The sequence below is a fragment of the Dama dama genome, chromosome 4, assembly GCF_033118175.1.
Source record: "Dama dama isolate Ldn47 chromosome 4, ASM3311817v1, whole genome shotgun sequence".
Lineage (NCBI taxonomy): Eukaryota > Metazoa > Chordata > Mammalia > Artiodactyla > Cervidae > Dama > Dama dama.
The window spans coordinates 19747508-19765537 of record NC_083684.1 but is presented as its reverse complement, the minus strand read 5'-3'; the positions used below and the strand labels follow the sequence as shown (position 1 = coordinate 19765537).

The following is an 18030-nucleotide window of genomic DNA, read 5'->3' as shown; positions in this document are numbered from 1 at the left end:
CCCACAAGGTGTCCACCACCAAGCCCCCGGATGGTGTTTCTCAAGTGCGGCTCTGAGCCCACTGACTCCACCCACTGCAACCCCAACCCCCAGCTGGCACCCCTTGTCAGCTGCTGGCTTGCTCTGCAGCCCACAGTAGGTGTGTAAGTGCCAGATTGAGGGAGGCAGCCTGCTGGGCAGGGGGCATTGATGGGAGGGGCTGAGACTGAGGGCAAGGACCTGGGCAGAGTGTCCCTGGTGGATGGAAGTGTGGGGTCAGGGCCTGGTGGGACGAGGGGAGTGGTAGGGTGGGTGGGGCTGTGGGCAAGGTGGTCCTGCGCCGTGTGCAGGACCCGTTTCCCTGTGGATGGCGTGGCTCCCCTCCCACTGCCCAGCAGCAAGTGTGGTTGGGGGCCTGCTCTGAGAGATGCTCCCCCACTCTGCCCCCAACAAGCCCAGGCAGCTGTCAGGGGCCAGACAGGGATCTGCTGACCTCCAAGTGCTTGTCCCCAACACAGGGGTCTCTGGAGACATCTTCAGGACTCGGGGTCCCTAGGGGTCAGAGCCTGTGGTGGGGGGCGGTCTCCGGGTCTGGTCCCCCCTGCTGTCTGTGCTGACCTCCGGTTCCCTAACCCAGAGGGGCCCGCAGCACTGATGCGTTATCTTCGCCGTGTTAACGGGTCTGGGACCTGGTGGGACTGCTGCACTGCCGGTAGGCTCTGCAGGGCCAGGTGACTCGGGCAGGACAAGGGAGGCGGCTCGGCGGGGCAGCAGGGTGGGGCTGGTGGGAGGACAGAGGCCACGGCGGAGGCGCCCTGTGACAACAGTGGGCATATATTTGACAGCACGGATTGCTACGGTTTTACAGTACAACCTCAGAGCTCCCCCCACCCCAGGTTTATTCATCAGCACTAAAGAGGCACTCTGAGTGGCACACACACCTTCTACAAAAAAAGGCAGTTTGGGCTTGATTTGGTCTCTTTCAAAATATAAAAATTAGAACTTTTGACATACACACTGTACCTAAGGTTAAAATGAAGAAACAACAAAACAAACCGCAAACCTCAGAGACACCTAAGGACAGAAGGTAGCCTCTCCCCACCTCCTGCCCCCGTGAAGACACGATTCTGTGAAAAGGACATGCGTGCCGGCCCCTGGTCGGGTCAGTGCATGAGCCGGCCTTGAGGGTCCCATCTGGCTGCTCCGACCTGACCGCGGGGCTGGAGCCACACGCAGGCGGCTGGGAGCCAGTCAGGGCTTCTTGGGCCGCTGGTGCCTTGGGCAGCCTGCGTGACCCCTAGCGCCTCTTGGTCCGACCCCATCCCCCAGGTAAAACAAATCAAGGAAGCCTGTATTCACATTACATGAAAATAGCACCAGAAACTTCAGAGTAAAATTGCTCATACTTGCAGCAGAGAGCTCCGTGTAGGAGGCAGGCTCTAGAGAGGGCAACTGCGGAGGCTGGGGTGGAGGTGGTGGGGGTGGAGACAGAGGACCAGGGGTCAAGGTGCACTAGAGACCAGCTTTTCTGTCAGCAGCACGGACAGTGGCCTCACAACCCTGCGGTCAGAGGCCTGTTGTGCTCTATGGGGCTGGGCAGCTCAGAGATGGCTCTTTGGCCCCCATCTGATTTCTAGGGTCGCTTTGGAATTCCAGCAACAGCAGCAACGACACTAAGATGGAGGCTGCCACCATCTGACTGGCAGCTGCCTCAACTTACTTCCTGTTAGATGACAAGGGTGGGGGAGCCCTGTGGAAATCCTCAAAGCGAGGGGTTCTGTGGCATACTGGGCCTTAACTGTGGGGCACATGGGGCTGGGGGGATGAGCCACTCTCTCCTTAACTTCTTGGTACTGGATAAACAGCTGCATGGCCTCAAAGAGGCTGCAGCTGGCCCAGCCCTCACCCTCACCTACCAGCTATAAAGGGATTGCTGTCCACCCCAGGCTCTGCTCAAGGCATCACAGTTGCAGCTCTAACACTAAAGTCTGAGCATTTTCATGGTACATCAGATGGATTAAGATGTGGCCATCAGGCAAACTCTCAGACGACTGGAGCTCCTCAAAAAAAGACCAGGGTCCCCCATTTGTGAGTTTGTCTCCAATCCCACTCCCAGGCACTTGCTGGCTCCTATAAATTACTCAGAAGAGTCCTTTTTCAAAGGGATCTTGAAACTGGTTAGTCTCTGACCGAACAGCTGGCTGAGGAGGTGGCTCTGGGACTCGGCTGTGCGGCAGGCCCGGGGGTTAGGGGGTTCCGCACTGTGGACAGCCCCACCCTTCCTGGGGGGCCTGTGTAGAGGTCTTGTCTGGGGGAGGGCCTTGCTCAGCCCCTCCTTGCTGTATCTGAGGTCCCCGTGGGCATGGCCGGGCTCCCGCTTCTGCACCTCTGAGGATTGAGGGAGCATCGAGCTGTTCTGGCTACTGGGCCTGGGCTTGGGCTTGGGCTTGGCGGGGATCACGCGGCTGGGAGTTGCCTGCTTCCGGGGAGCCCGGGGGGGTTTGTTGGGGGCCAAGGGGCCTTTGCCCAGGCTCCCCACACCTTCGCTCCTGGCTGGCTCTGGGGCCCGGCCTTTTCTCTTCTTCTCACTGCTGTCTGCGTCCTCCCTGGGGCCCAGGCTCCCTCGCAGCCCCTGGCCACCAGCTTCCCTTGGCCCCTTGGGGTAGCCTTTGGCTAGGGCACGAGGGAGGGCCTTGTCTGGGGCAGGGCCCTGGCCTGGGCAGTCGGGCTTGGCTGGGGTGGTGGCTGTCTCGCTTTGGAGCCGTCCACTGGCTGGCTGGGGCTGGCTGCCGCCCACTGCCTTGGTGCCCTGCCGGGGGCCTCCAGCACCTTGAGAGCCTGGCTTGGCTTTGAGGGGGGTGGGCTTCGGCTTCTCAGTGCCACGGGGGAGTTCACTGGGCACTGGGCTGGCTACCGCCTTCTTCAGTTGTCCTGGGACCTTGGGTGCTTTGTTGGGGGTGGATGAGCTTGACCTGTCCTTTGATAAACTCCCGCAGCCCCTAGGCTTGGGGGCACTGCCTCTGTGGGAGGGGCCCCCTGTCGCCCCTGCAGGCACCGCATGACACGTGGACACCTGCTTCTCCTTCCAGAGCAGAGAGGGGGCTTCCGGGTGATTGTCAGGGGCACATCTGCCAGGTGCACTTGGGGTCCTGTGTTTCCCTGAGAACGGGCCAGCTGTCCTCTTTTCCTCTACCTCTTGGTCTGCGGCCCCCAGCAGGGGCAGAGAGCCCCCCGGCAGGAAAGCCTGCTGGAGGAGGTGCTCAGGGCTGCCTGGGGAGGCCTCATCCTCGGAGCTCTCCAGGGCCTGGTCGGGCTTGTGGCCATTTTTGCCATTAGCCGAGGCCGCTGGGAAAGGAGACAAGGATGGGGGCAGGAGCTCCTGGTGGTCTAGAGGGTCTATGGGCTTTTCTGGGGTCCCGGGCTGCCCGTTGGTGGTGCCGGGAGCTGCCTCTGGGCAGGGCTGGAGCAGGGCTGGGAGGGACCCCTCACTCGGGGTGGGGCTGCTGCCCTGGGACAGAGGCCCATTCGCGCTGGACCTGGCAGGGCTGCTGGGCGCAGCCACCCTGCGCCGTTTGCTAGGCAGCGTGCCCTCTCGGGCCGAAGCCTTCCGCCCGGGGGCGCCGGGCCTCCTCACGCCGCGGAACGTGAAGGGCTGCTGCCCCTTCCTCCGGTGTTTGTCCATATGCCGGTCGAACTGCTCCTTTTTGGCGAAGGTGTAGTTGCAGGAGCTGCAGACGAAGGACCGTTTGCTGATGTGCGTGACATTGGCGCAGAGCTCGCAGGCGTACAGCGGCGTGTGCGCCAGCTCCAGCTCCCCGCTCAGCCCGTGTTCGCCGCCCAGGTGCGCGCGCAGCTCCTGGTGCTCTGGGTAGACGCGCGGGCACTGCGGGCACAGGTAGACGCGCTGCGGGCTGTGCACCGCCAGGTGGCGCTGCAGCTTGAAGGGCTTGGGGAACCGCTTCCCGCAGTGGTGGCAGTCGCGGGCCGGGTCCTTGCAGTCCTGGTGCACCGGGACGGCCGGGAGCGGGGGCTCGCCGTGGGGACGGGCTTCAGGGGACGCGCCGCCGGCCGGGATCGGGCGCGCGCAGGCGGAAGGGCTGCCCTGCGCCGAAGCGCCGACCGCGTCGCAGCCGCGGCTGCGGGCCTGGGGCCTCCGCCGCTCCCTCGGGAACGCCTTCCCGGCTCCCGCGTCCGGCCCCGACGCCTCTGCGCAGCCCTCGCCTGCCTTGCCGGAGACTGAGCGCTTGCCCCGGTGGGATCTGGAGGCCTGCCCCGCGATGCCGCTCAGGAAGTGCGTGACTACGTCGCCGCCCTCCCAGCATGAGGGCAGGTCCCCCAGCGACCGCCGCGCCTGCCCCTTGCGGGCGAAGCGCACGGCGTGTTCCCGCAGGTGCTCGTTGTACATCCAGACGTCGGACACCTCCCGCAGGCACATGCCGCAGGCCCACAGCCCTGCCTTGCTCTGCACGTGCTTCTCCAGCAGGTGCTCCCGGAGCAGCTCCCGGGAGCCGAACCTGCGCTCCACGCACATGTAGCAGGTGGGGGGCGGGGAGGGGCTGTGAGCCAGCTTGTGCAGGTCCAGCTCGCCCAGGCCGTGGAAGCGCTGGAAGCACACCCTGCACTTGTAGGACGCTCTCCTGGCCTTGGCATGCTGGCTTTCGCCTGTGGCCCTTCTTGCCCTGTCCGCCTCCTCTGTCCTGCTCCGTGGGCCCTGGGAACCGGCCGTGGCCTTGACATCCAAGAAGCTGGTGCTGGGGAGACCCACAGGGTCTTCACAGGGTCCCAGGAAGCACAGGTCCTGTATCTCCAGTTTGGTGCCAAGCGTCTCCAGGTCCATGACACTCCTGGGCACCCCACAGTCGTAGTGCTCTCGCTCCAGGTTGGGGGGCTCAGGGCTCACATCTCCTAGAGAAGAGGTGACCTCGTCCGCGGGGGCCTGAAGCTCCAGGCCTCGCCAAGCTGCCGGGACCATGTGTAGCTCGGGGATGTTTTCTGACGGGTGGCCCTCAGCGCAGCAGGGGTTTGCCTCCAGGTGGGGCTCCAGGGCCCACAGGCTGGGGCCTGGGGCCCAGGGGTCGATGCCCGGAACCTTGCTGTTGAGGAAGCCCTCCAGGAGGAAGGACTCAGGCAGCTCGGTGGCCTCATCACCCCATGGGTCCTCGTGGGACAGGCAGAGCGAGCCAGAGTCACTGAGGTCTGTGGGCAGGCGGGCAGAGGACAGAGTGACACTGCCCCCTACTTGGCCACTGGGCTCCACCCGGGGCGGGGGCTCCGACTTTTTACAGCGCTTCCCATAGACACGGGGGTTCTTCTTCCGAGCCAAGCGGTCTCCCAGGGGGAAGAGCTGGGAAAAAGAGGCCTCATCATCCAACAAGCTCAGAGGGTCCCCATGCTCCGGGCCGGGGGCTTTAGGAGCCATGCCCTCCTGCTCTGAGACACCCTCTCCTGGGCTGTGCAGGGGGGCCTGGGAGCAAGAACTGCTGATGGTGCCGCCTGCTTCAGAACCATGAGTCTCAGGGGGGCCCTGGGGGGCCCAGGGGGGCCCCTGCCCCTCCCAGACACCATGCCCTGATCTGCTGTTGGCCTCTCTACTGTCCCCTGCAGGCTTACCCCCAGTCTCCCTCAGTGGCTCTTCACAGATGCCAGATGTCCTGGTCTCTCTGGGTCCCCCACACCCTCTCACCAGGGCTGCCTTCTGCTCCCCTGGCCCTTCCCCCGGAGGCGCCCCCTCCACCATCCTTGGACGAGCCACCCAGTCCCCAGGTGGCTTCTGTGCAGGTGTCTCCTCCAGGTCCGTGGCCTTGGTCTCTTGCTCTGTTTTGGGTGAGGGGCGGCGGCAGCTGGCAGTGGAGGTGGATGGACTCCAGCAGCTTCCGTCTGGAGTCACGTTGGCAGGGACCTGGGGATTGCTCTCCTCCCGGAACCTTCTTGCTCTGGGCTTCCTCGCTTTCTTGTTAGATTTCCCCTCTGACTCGCTGGGGAAGTCTGTGGGCGGTCTGCCACGCCTCTGGCCCCCGCCTTTCTCTGCCTGTTTGGGTCGGAGCTCTTCCCTCCCCAGCCAGTCCTGTTTCCTGGGCTCTGTAGGCCTCACGTCCACCCCTTGCCTGATTGTATCTGGGGTGTACGGCTCCCAGCTTGGGGGACAGCCTGGAGCTCCTAGAAGGCTGAGCCCCTGCCTGAGTCCCTTGGATGTCTCGGGACCCAGGGCATCCTCAGGGGCTGTAGAGCCACGAACAGGGGGCGCCGCCCGGGCCTGGCTGGGGTCTCCCGCCAAGCGCCCAGGTTCCTCCTTCCCCAGCGCTCTGCGATTCTTCTTCCCGGGGCGGTGGCAGGTCTGGGGAGTAGGTTGGGGCACTGGGCTTGGCTGGGATGCAGCACCCTTGTGCAGCCCATGCTTCCTGGCTCGGTGGCGGCTCAGGCCTGGCCTGGAGCGGAAGGAAGCTGAGCAGACCTCGCAGGTCACTGGCCGCCCGCTGGGGGCTCCGCCTCTCCAGTGGCCATTCTCAGTGAACACCGGCTTCTTTTTAAAGCCACGCGGCTTCTGTCTGAGGTTCTGGGGATTGAGGACATCTGCCTGGGGTCTCTGGTGGAGGGCACTTTGGGGGGAGTGGGCTCTGGAATCGTTGGTTGTGCTGCCTGGGCAGAGCTCTGTGGAAGGGCAGGTCACTGGCACACCCCTGGCACCAGCCTCGGATGCCTTGGTAATGGCAGGGGGCCTGGCCCCAGGCATCTCCAGGCTCTTCTGTCCTTGGAGGCTGGCCAGAGCCTTGCCTTCTTGGCAGATGTGGAGATCTGGCCACGTGGCCCCCCGTGTGGAAGGGTCAGTGGGCACAGTGGTGACACCCTGGCCTTCCCTGTTGCCTAGGGGTTCAGAGGAGGAGCCTGTGGGCACCCCATCTGGGTGCATGATGGGCAGGACTCCCCTGGGGTCTGACGACTCAGCCCTGGGGCCTCTGAGTGCCCCCAGGACACCAGTGGTGTGGACGCTGGGCAGGGCAGCAGCCTTGACAGTCACTCCTGGGGTGCTGATGGTCGTTGGGTGGGGAGGGGTGGCACGGGCAGGGGAGTCTCTTGGCCTCTCTTTTTTGGAAGCTTCTAGGGTTTTTGACACATGACCTCTAGGGCGGGCCCCTCTGTGGGCGGTGCTGACGATGCTGATGAAGCTGGGCTCCTTGGGAGGGTCTTCCAGGGGGCTGCCGTCCCCCAGGAGAGGGTGGTGAGCCAGGCTTTCCTTGAGGCCACAGTGGCTTGTCTTCAAAGAGGGGGACGCTGCCAGGGGTGCCGCAGTGCCTGCGGGTGCTGGGCTGCAGTCGGCCCCTTCTGGAGGTGTCCAGGTGGGAGAAGAGGCCGACAGAAGCTGAGGGCTGGCAGCGCCCCCGTGGGATGGAGACGCTGGGAGCAGGTCCCTGAGCTCCCCTGAAGGTGCTGCGGGAGGGCCTTCCTGCTGTAGGGGCTTGAGGCCGCAGGGATCAGAGGGGGCTGCAGAGGCGGATGAAGGGGTGCGGCTGGCCAGGTCCCTGGTGGGGGGCTCTGGGCTTTCCCCAGTGAACAGCAGATGCTTTCTAAGGCCTGGGCCAGCTGCCACCGCATCCAGAGTCCAGTCCCCGGGCCTGTCTGGGGTGTGGGCTGCCACCAAGGCTGGGACTGAAGAGTCTGTCTCAGAGGAGGTGGGGCTTGGGTTGTCCTGTGCCTCGTTGCAAGGGCCCATGGCTGCCCTGCTTCCCTGGAGCTGTGCCCCCAGCTGGTCTGCAGCCCTGACCAGCCCGGCCGGTGTGGTTTCAGGGTCGGCACTGGCTGTGGTGCAGCTGTCCAGTCTCCCTGGCCTCCCTCGGTCGCCTGGCTGCAGGTGGCCAGCTTCGGCTCGGCCCCTGGGCTTCTCGGCCTGGCCATGTGTGCCTGCATGTCCATCTTCGTCTGGCTCCAGCTGACATCCGGCCACGGTGGTCATCTGCATGTCTCCCAGGGAGCCCAGGGCAGGGCTGTGGGCCACTGTCCCTCCTTCCTTGCCATCACCTCCCAGATCTGAGGGATTGCTGTGCAGAGGGCTCTGGGTGTCAGCAGGGGGGGCTGCCCTTGAGACCTGGGCATCATCTCCCCTCTCAGCTGCTCTGGCCACCAGGAGCTGCAGCTGATGAAGTGGGCTGGAGGCTGGGTCCTGGAGCCTCCTGCCCGGGCTGGGGTTGGGCGCAGAGGCACAGCTTGGAGAGACTCCTACTGGCACAAACTCCTCCTCGCCCTCATGGCCAGCGCCTGCTGCGACAGGGGGCAGGAGACCTGTTCCTCCTGGCTCACCTGTGCTGCTTACAGAGTGCCCCCTGGGGACGCTGCTGTGGATGGCAGCAGAAGGTGGGGTGGCGCCCAGAGGCAGAAGCTCGGCACCCCGAAATGCCAAGCCAGGCGCTAGATGGGCAGTGGGGCTGCTGAATGCCGCCAGCTCCAGAGGATCTTGACAGGGCCCAGGTGCCTTGCGGGGTCCCGGGGAAAGCCCCCCTCTCGGTGGGCAGGGAAGGAGCAGTGGGACGCTTTGGCCATGTTGTGTTCTGGGGGCCCCGTGACCCTTAGGAAGCGAAGGCTCCAGGCTTGGGCAGCGCTTCGCTAAACTCCCCACATCTGACACGGGGTCCGGTACGCAGACTTCCTGGTGGGCCCTTTGGCCTCCTTCGGCTCTGGGGAGCCTTGTCTTTGAGACTCTGGCTTTCTGCACGAATTGGAAACTGAGGCTGGCCCCCACGGGGCTGGAAGGACCCTGAGGAACCACGTCCTTGTGGGTGCTGGGGGCCAAGGCTGCTTCTCCTAGGGTCAAGGGTGAGGGCCACTCCTCCTGGGGGCTCGCCAGGGCGCCCCCCATGGTGTCCGCCCCCTCCCCGTGTGGACTCGACTCCCCGGGACCAGTGGTGCTGGCCCTGCACGGCTCTCTGCTCTGCAGCTGACTCTCCAGTTCCGTGACCAGCCGTTTGATTTCCAACTCCTCCTCGGACAGGTCGCAGGTAGCTGTGGTGCTACCCTCGACAGCCCTGGTGGGCAGAGCGCTAAGGCTGGCGGCCACGGGCCCTTCACTGGGACACTGCTGACTGAGAGTCTTTTCCCCCAGGAGGCTGGGAAAAAAGCCCGGATGGCTGGGTGGCACCGGGGACACTTCCTCCAGCAAGGACCAGCCCCTTTCAGGCAGAAGCGAGGGGTACGGTGGGTCTAGCTGGGGTTTCCTCGGGGGAGGGGCAGCACACGCACGCAGCACATGGGTGTCCCTGTGCCCAGAGAGGCTGCCGTAGGTTGGCAGGTGGAAGTTGTCCCTGGGCGGCCCTGAGGGGAGGGGCGTGGGCTCCAAGGCCAGCGCCGATTGGTCTCTGCCTGGGTCTGTGACGCCTGTGTAGGGCGGGCTCCTGGGCGGCTTTGGATCCGGGGAACTGGCATTGTGGTCATCCTGGCGTAGGCGTGCCCTAATGGCTTGTGGGCTGTCTGGGGCTGAGGAGTGGGAGCCCAGGTCTTTGTGGAAACAGCCGGCCAGGTCTTTGGGTCCAAGGAACAGCTCACTGCGGGGGCTGCTGTAGGGCTGAGGCCCCTTTCTGGCAGCTGGAGCCTCCATGGACTCTCCAAGACCAGGGTTCTTCACAAAGAGGGTGCTGGGGTCCAAGTGGACCGTGTGGACAGCGTTAGCGACAGGCACCAGTGATTCTCCGGATGGAGAGGCAGGCAGGTCCTCTCTGTCCTGAGAGGTGACTGGCTCCAAGCACCGATGTGCACCCAATGTGGGTGAGCTTGCGAGGGGCAGCACTGTGTCCTCCCTGTGGAGCTGTGGTCGCTCGGGGGCTGGGGGGCAGAGGCCGCCTCCCCTGCAGGGAGCTGGAGAGGAGTCTGGAGCCTCCTTGTGAAGTTCCGTGGCATCAGGAGGAAGGTCATCAGCGATTTCAGGGGTCTCAGTGTCTTGAGGGAAGCCCGGAGGCGGAGGACTCTCCTCTGGGGTCTCGGCACCAGTGAGATCCTGTAGGAGAAGCTGGGGGCCTTTCTCCTCCGGGTCCACTCCAGCCTCTGGGCTGTGCGACCGGCCCTGGGCCCTGGGACTCTGGCTGAGGCCTGGCTCAGGCCTGCCCAGCTCCTCGGGGCCCGGGTAGCCCCCAGACCTCGCAGCCTCCTGCTTCACCACCTTCCTGGGTTTCTGCTGCTGCCCGTCCTCTCTGGGGCCTGGGGTCAAGTCCACTTCCTTCCTCTTCTCGCCCCGGCGCCATCGCCGGCCGCTGGGGCGGGGCCGGCCTCTGAAGCGGGAGCCCGGGGGCCTCGGTCCGTCCTCCTCCTCAGACTCGGAGGCGCAGTCGCAGTGCTGGGGCCCGCCATCCAAGGCACCCGGGGCTGGGCTGCGCCCACCTGCCCGGTTCTTCTGCTGCACGATCTTGTGGATGAGCTCCTTGCTCCAGGTGCCGCCCCGTGCCCGCCTCCGCCTGCAATCCTGGCCGGGGGACAGTCGGAGGCGCCGGGAGCTCCTGGTCTCCACCAGCAGGGCCCGGCCCCCGGGGTCTGTGTGGCTCTTGGGGGCCTGGGTTCTGAGATCCCGCGGGCGGGCCTCAGCCCGGCCTTTCCTCCGTGGCCTCAGGCGGGCGGCCCTGGAGCCCCTGCCAGGCCTCTTGGTGGTGTTAACTGTGTCCAGCTCTTTCCGAAACAACTTGAACCGCTTTCCTCTCCTCTGCTGGCCAGCCAGGCTGGCCCCATCTGTCTCTGCAGGTGCTGGGCCCAGGGAGCGGGTTTTGGGCCTGGGGCCGGCTGGGTAGCCCCCATCCCCAGGCTGGCGGGGCTGGGTCTCCAGCGGGACATCCGCTGCTGGGGGTGGGGCTGGGGCTGGGGCTTTGTTATCTGGTGTTGTCCCCAGCCTGGCCTTGGGGGGCTGCCCGGCAGCGGGGCCCTTGGGCCCCGAAGGTTCCTCGTCAGTGAAGACATCAATGAAGCTGCTGTCGATCTCAGGGTTGTCGGACTGGTACTCCAGGCCATTGAGTGCCTCCGTGATGAGGCTGTCCAACTTGGCAGCGTCCTCCAAGTCCAGGTCCCCTGTGGGGAGCGGGAAGGGGGTGGCGGTAGAGCTGGGCAGGAAGCTTGTCCTCATGGAGTCATCTCTGCCATCGGGCCGGAGGTCTCCGCCCAGCAGGAAGGGAGCTGTCCTGGTGTGGCTGAGTGGGCTTGGGGTCCTGCCAGCGGGCACTCTGGGGGTCGCGGGGAGACCCGGGGGCTGCTGGTGGTTGTCCTGGGCCCTGGCTGGCAGCAGGCTGCAGAACTGCCGGTGGCCCAGGAAGGCGGCCAGGCTGCTGTAGTTCCGGTCACACTGCCTGCAGGTGAGCAGCACGTCCAGCTGGTCCAGGCTGGCGCTGCTGAGGGGAAAGTGGTGGGCGGAGTAGGGGGGCGGCCCCTGGGGGAAGCCCTCCAGACTCGCACTGCCCGCCTGGAGCCCCGAGTTGGGGAACGGGGTCTCCTCCAGCCCCTCTGTGGGGAAAGGGAAGGTCTTGGCTGGCTCTGGCTGGTAGTGGATGGGGAGGCTGTGTGAGGGCTCGGGGGATGGGAAGGGGCTGCCAGCTTCCTGGGGGTGAGGGGCAGGGTGGAAGAAGGCAGAGGGCGCGAGCGGCCCAGGCACCTGGCTCTCATCCGAGCTGGGGTTGGCTGGGCTGCTAGACAGTGGAGAGAGTGATGAGCAGGTGCTGCTGGCCGTGTGGGTGGCCGGGGAGGGCAAGGGGGACTCACTGGGGGAGGCTCCCACCACCCTGGGTGGGGGCAGGCCGGGGGGTCCCCGGGGTGAGGCCTGTGGCTGGGCTGCCCCAAAGAATAGGGGCTGGGCTCCCGGGTCCTTCAGCCCATTGTAGGCAAACAGGCCAGGGGAGCCACTGCCGTGCTGGCCCGGGCTGTTTCTCAGGACGGCCAGCTTCTCGCCTGGCCCGGCTGTCTTGCCCATAGCACCCGGGGCTCCCTGGCTGCCCCCCTGCCACTCGGGGGCCCCTGGGGGGAAAGGCAGCCGGTTTAGCATCTCCATTCGGTGGGAGCTGGGTCCGGCGGCCGGAAGCACCTGGGGCCAGGGCAGCGGGGGGCTCTGGGGCAGGTTGAGCCGCTGGCCTGGGCTGGGCTGGGCTTCGAAGAACGTGGTGGCTGGGGGACCCAGGGGAGGTGGAGGGTAAGGGGCCGGGGCGGGGTCCCACAGCGGGGGCAGTCTGGCGGTGGGAGGCCCTGAGGCGGCCAGCTCTGTGTCCCGAGGCCCTGGGCTGGTGCCCACTCCACTGGCTCCGGGGCTTCCATAGGCCTGCCCTGGAAACTGCCTCTGGGACAAGGAGTTTGGGGGCCCCCTGGGGCTCCCTAGCCCTTCATGGGCCGAAGGAGGTCTCTCAGGGAGCACTTTGGTCATGGTCTCGTGCAAACTGTCCCGGAAGGTGGCTGTGCTCTCCGAGAAGGGGTTGGAGGCCGGATGAGCAGCACTAGGGGGAGGGAGCACACCTCCAAGGTCGCTGGGGGCCTCCAGGACGCCGGGTCGGCTGGAGTAGCAGGGTGGGGGTGGGGGGGCCGGGCGGGCAGCCAGGGGGTAGGCCGGGCCCGTGCCCACTGCTTCCGGCCACGCTCCCCGAGGCTGGTGGAAGGCGAGCACCACCGCCCGTTCGGGGTACTTGGGCCTGGCCGTGTCCTCTGGGAAGGGTCTCCGGCCGGCCCCCTGCAGCTCTGGGAAGGGGTACTGGAAGGCTGCCACCCCGGGGCTGCCGCCTTCTGGAAAGGGCTCCGGCTCAGTGGGGGGGACCCCAAAACTAGCACCTGGGAAGCTGTTCTCAGCTGGGGGAGGCCAGGCATCAGCCCCACTGGCCTGGAATTCCAGGTAGGAGGCTGGCCGACAGGGGCTAGTGCCCCTGCTCTGGGGGGCCCTGAGGGGTGGGGGCCCGGGGGTGGCACTCGGTGAGGTATAGTTGGTGGAGGTAAAGCTGGAGGGGGTCTCCTGGAAGCACTTTTGGAAGTTGAGCTCCTCCGGGGCAGGGGAGGCCTCGGCCCTGGGACGGCCGGGCCTGAGACCGGCTCTGGTCCCTTGGCTTGGGGGCATCTCTGCGTCTAGGGGCCGGAGGGCCTCGGGCTGCAGGCCCTCAGGGGTCTTCCCATCCAGGGTGGGTTTGGGCCTTGTGCTGGCGATGCTCAAACTGTAGAGCTGCTGGGGGCTGCCGGCTGCCCTGCCTGCCCGCTGGACACGAGCCTGCACGAGGTTGCTCCCTGCTGGGGTTTGGGGGCCGCTGGCCTTGCCGGGGCCGCTGCTCAGGGCCTGCGCTCTGGGCAGCGGGGCCTCGGCCACCCCCTTCCCATCCTGCTGCACCTGGGTCTTGGGGTCGTCCATGGCCTGGGTCCTGCTGCCCATGGCCTTGGTGGTCCTGTTGGCCAGGGCACTGATCTCTCCGGGGGGCCGCAGGGGGCCCCCCGTGCCACTGGCCGCCGGGCAGGGCTGCAGGTCTCCAGTCATGGTTGGGGGTGGCGCTCCGAGGGGCTGCTCCCCAGGCATGGCCCCTCCGTCCTGGGCGCTAGGAGGATGCTGTGGTCTGAGGAGGGCCGCAGAAAGCGGGCTGGGTGGCCATCCTGGCCCCTCGAGGAGCCCTGGAGAAGCCTGCTCGCATGGTCCTGACGAGCCTGCAAGAAAAGGACAGAGTAAGTGGGGGACAGTGGCTCTGTGGCTCTGTGGTGGTGTGGCAGGCTGGAGCAGAAGTGGTGGGCACACAGCCTTCCCTTTTAGGGGTGGCGGCTTGGCTCCGATGGTCCCTCGAGAGATGAGGGAAGATGAGCTCCTGCCAGACTGAGGAAGGGCTTAGTGGGTGGGGGTGGGCTGGGGGTGGGGAGGAAGAAGGCAAAGAGAGCGAATGCTGCTGGGGGCCGGAGGTGTGGGAAGACCCTGGCCACCCCTGAGCAGCCCTGCAGGGCGCCAGCCGGGCCCTGAGCAGGAAGGCCCCATGTGGCACGTTGCTTCCAGACCTGCAGAGGCCTCACAGTGGGGGTAATGGGCACCAGATGCCAGGGCAGACAGCCCAGGAAGGACAGAGGGCGGGTCTGGCCGAGGCTCCCACCTGCTGCCCCTGCAGCGGACCCCCAGCCTCCGGAAGCTGATGGCTCCTTTTCCTGGGCCCTGAGTTGACCTGCTGTTTGGGGCACACGTGTCTGCCGTGTGCTCATGACCCTCAAGCGAAGCTCAGCCCCCACAGGCCTCTGGAGAAAAGCCCCATCCTGAACGCTGAGCTTCTGGAGTGCAGGGAGATGCTGGGTGAGGGGAGCCCCAGGCCCCCCTTCTTGTCTCTGTGACCCCACAACCCCACTCCCACCCCAGGGCTGGGGGTCTCATTCTCAGAGGAAGCCTGGGGCTGGCTGGTCACCTCACTTATTTCCTTGGCTTTCCTGGGGCAGTCCAGGGAGGTCAGCCGCCAACTCCGAGGTCAGGGCAGGGACTCCTCGACTCAGGGGGTGTGGTCCAGGTGCTGGACAGCAGAGGGCATCCTGTCACCCACCTTGCCCCTTCCTCAGCCAGGCCAGTCCTGCCTACTGGGGAGGTCCTCCCTCCGAGGTGGAGGCCTCCCCCCTGCTCTGGGCTGCATTGCCCCAGGCGAGTCCTCAGCTCCCCTTTCAAGGTCTCCAAGGGTTGAGAGCCCTTGGGGGCAGGGCTCCTGGGTGCCGTGTGCTGAATGGATAATGATGGCAGAACAGAGGCCTGAGCTCCCGTGGGCCCTGCTGTGGACCAGGGCACAGAGTGCGTCCCATCACTCCTCTCGTTCTCTCAGTGGCTTGAGAGGTCAGAGCGTTATTGTCACCCCTGATTTATGGGTGAGATGCACTTCCCGAGTAAGTGAGCAAGATGGAGGGAGACGGGGCAGTGGGGCAGGTGGGGGCCGGGCCGGGCAGCTCTGGTGTCCACGCCGGCCATCCCTTCTACAAACCTGGGAGTCGGCCCTCAGCTGGATTGCTGCGCAGCTTCCTTGTGGGTAGGGATTTCTTGGCTGAAAAGAAAATGGGGAGCATGTCAGCATCACTCTGGTGCTTGGCTGGGGACCAAGAGCCCCAGGGGGAGCTGGCGAGGGAGCATAGAGCCTGCAGAGCCCCCGGAAAGCTGCTGAGGGCAGGGCTGTGGGGAGCTGGGTGAGCTTGGGGGACCCCCAGCCCTGGTGGGGCGGGGGCAGGGCTGGGCTGCAGGGCTGGGGTCAGCTGGCGGCCTTCACACTGGGTTAAGGGTGATTTTACATTTCTTGTTGTGGTATTTCATGTGCATAGATCACAGGTTCCTGTGGTTTGAAAGTCTGAAGTGAGAGGTCTCCACAATGCCCCCATCTCCACCCCCAGCCCACGGATATTCTTTCCCTGCCTAGCTGGGTCAGCACAGGAAGCAGCTTCTTGTGTTTCTTTCCAGAGTTTCTTGATGCAAATACCAGCAAATGTAAATAAATATTTCCATTTTCCCCCTATCTTCAAGAGACAGTCCACTGCACACACAGTCCACTGTGCATTACTTTTTGCATCTGAACCTTGGTGGTACCTCCACAGCACCCCTAGAGCAACTCCTGGCTGATGTCTGTCTATCCACCTCTCCACCAACACACAGCTATGGAACATTCTGTGGAACAGCTATGCCTATACCCAGACCCTTCTGGGTGGACAGATGCTGGGTTGTCCTCTCTGGGCCTTTATAAGTAGTAGAGCAATGAACACCTGTAAGGAGACCAGCAGAACAAACCCAAGGAAGAAACAGCATGGTCAAGGGCAAATGCACTTGTGATCTAAAGACATGGTCAGGTTAACCACTGTTGTGGTTTCAACATTTGGCCACAAATTCTTTGATCCTCCTCCCTCCAAAAGGTGGAGCCCAAGTCCCTCCCCTGCAACAGGGACTGGACGTGACGACTGGCGACTGATGAAAAGAATACCTGCCCAAATTCCGGACCCACAGAAACCCATAGATTTCAAGCTGCTATGTGTCACACAGCATTAGGGAACTACTAGGACAATTCTTGGTGGTTGTGCCGACTTGCATCCCCCCCCACCCCCGAGATGTGGAGAATCCTGAGATGTGGAGATTTCTGGCATCACAGGGCGGGAAGCGTGCCCTTGCCTGGAGTGGGGCAGGCCAAGTCCTGGGGAGGTCCTGCAGGATGCAGAGATCTTCCCTGCAGCTTCCCATTCACTCACTCACTCATTCATTTATTCATTCACTCACTCATTCATTGATTCATTCACTCATTCACTTATTCATTCACTCACTCATTCAGTCACTCACTCCTTCATTCAGTCACTCACTTCTTCATTCAGTCACTCACTCCTTCATTCATTCAGAGATCTTCACCATTTCTGCCAGACACTAGGGCAGGCGTCTGTCACATGGTGGTGAATGACTGACTCTGCCTCTGCTGTGAAACATCAACAGGAACCACAGATGAGGAAACTGAGGCTCAGAGAGGTCGTGTGACTTGTCCAAGTCACATAGCATGCAGCGAACATGGGGCGATGTGAGGCAGGGCTCCGGGGACCATGCTTGCCCCATGCAGGACCGAGTGGCTCTGCACTTTGGCCCCACCTCAGGGCCCCTCTCTTCCTGAGGTGGCCCTGCTCCATGTGCGGACCTGTGGGCAGAGCTAATGGGCCCCACATTCTGCCTGCCGCACCCAGGGCACCCCAGCCTGGCTGCCCCTTCAGGGACTTGACGGCCCGTCCTGGGTACTCAGACAGTAGGGCAGGCAGGGGGCAGCGTATGCCTGGTCTTGGGTTCCCATCCCTGCCCAGGCTCTTGGCAAAGCCCCCTGGTTCTGGCTGGTGTGGGTTTCAGCAGGCCGGGGGCCCCTTTGAAGTGGGGAGATCCAATCCCCCAGACCCTGGCCTGCCCCCGGGAACTCCAGGAGTGCAGGCGTCTCCTTTTCACTCAGAAACACCACCTGGCCCCAGCCTCTGGGTAACTCAAGCCCTCGGCGGTGCTGGCTGGCTCCGGCTGGGTATGGGTGGCAGCTCCTGGTGAGGGGTGTCCCGCTGTAGGCCTGGGCCCCTGCCCTCCGGTGCTCCCTCCCCATGGACCCCAGGCTGCAGCAGAGTCCAGGCTCTGCTCCTGACCCTCTGCCCTCACCTCTCCTTTCAACCTGCCCCATTTCAGCTATGGCCTCTTGTCCTTGATCTGGGCCCTCCTGCCCACTCCTGCCCACTCCCCCAGACCCTCTCAGGCCTTTGTCTAAGCAGTGCCCCTGCGCAGATGCCCCCACCTTCTCCCCCACCTTCCCAATTCCCACTCACTTCTAAAAGGGAGACCATTGGCAGGGGGGTCAGCTCAGCCCGGACTTGAATCCTGGCTCTAGCACTTCTGGCTATAAAATGGGATGACCACAGCTCTGGCCTCAAAGGCTTGTGGCTGGGAGGCTGGACGGAACCGCACACTAAACCCGCAGACGCTGACTCTGAATGCAGTCACTGCTCCTCCAGGCTCCTCTACAGCCTGCCTCTTCCAAGAAGCCCTTTCATTTATGTGTGTGTCCACCGGTGAAGCAGGAATGATTTTGGGAGCCCTCGGCAGGGGGCTGTCCCCCAACACTGGGTGTCTGGGCAGCTCAGCACAGATGGCCCTGCTGGGTCAGAGCTTTCTGCTCCACCACCCCCCTCGCTGCCAAGGCTCCCCGGGTCCTCCGGCCTGTTTCCTCTGCTCTAGACAAGGGGCTGGGGCTGCTGACCCCTCAGGCCGCCCATCTTCTGTGACTCGGGACCTCTGGCCGGCAGTAGACCTGGTTCTGGCCCTGCGGTCTCCTCAGTCTCCCTGCTGCCGACCTGCCCAGATGTGGGTGTGTTTAACTCCCCCGTTACAATGTCTGTCTCATCAGGGTGGGGCCACACCTTCTAAACAGGCAGGAACCTGGCCTTCTGGTTTCCACCTGTGAGGGGCGAGGCCCACGGTGAGGTGGGGTAGAGGTGTCTGCCCTTTCGTCCCCTTGTCCTGTCTTGGCCATGTCCCTGGTCCCCAGTGCCCTTGGGAAGTGGTCAGCATTGGACGAGGTTGTGAGGGTAGGCTGCATGCTTGCTCCATCCTGGCCTTGGCTTGGCGTCGCCCGT

At 64.4% G+C, this 18030-nt stretch overlaps 1 protein-coding gene across 1 annotated transcript; it reads right to left on the bottom strand.

The window, feature by feature from the left end:
• Nucleotides 1–797: 797 nt before the first annotated feature.
• ZNF469 (zinc finger protein 469) lies at nt 798–14947 on the bottom strand. Its single transcript, XM_061138348.1, has 2 exons — nt 14892–14947; nt 798–13599 (listed from the first exon to the last, which is right to left on the bottom strand). The coding sequence occupies exon 2, from the start codon at nt 13472–13474 to the stop codon at nt 2117–2119; it is 11358 nt and encodes a 3785-aa protein (XP_060994331.1). The 5' UTR covers nt 13475–13599; nt 14892–14947; the 3' UTR covers nt 798–2116.
• Between the last annotated feature and the right edge of the window lie 3083 nt (nt 14948–18030).

Coding starts and splice junctions, on each gene's coding strand:
- ZNF469 (XM_061138348.1), bottom strand. CDS start 13,474: ATGCCTGGGGAGCAGCCCCTCGGAGCGCCACCCCCAACCATGACTGGA.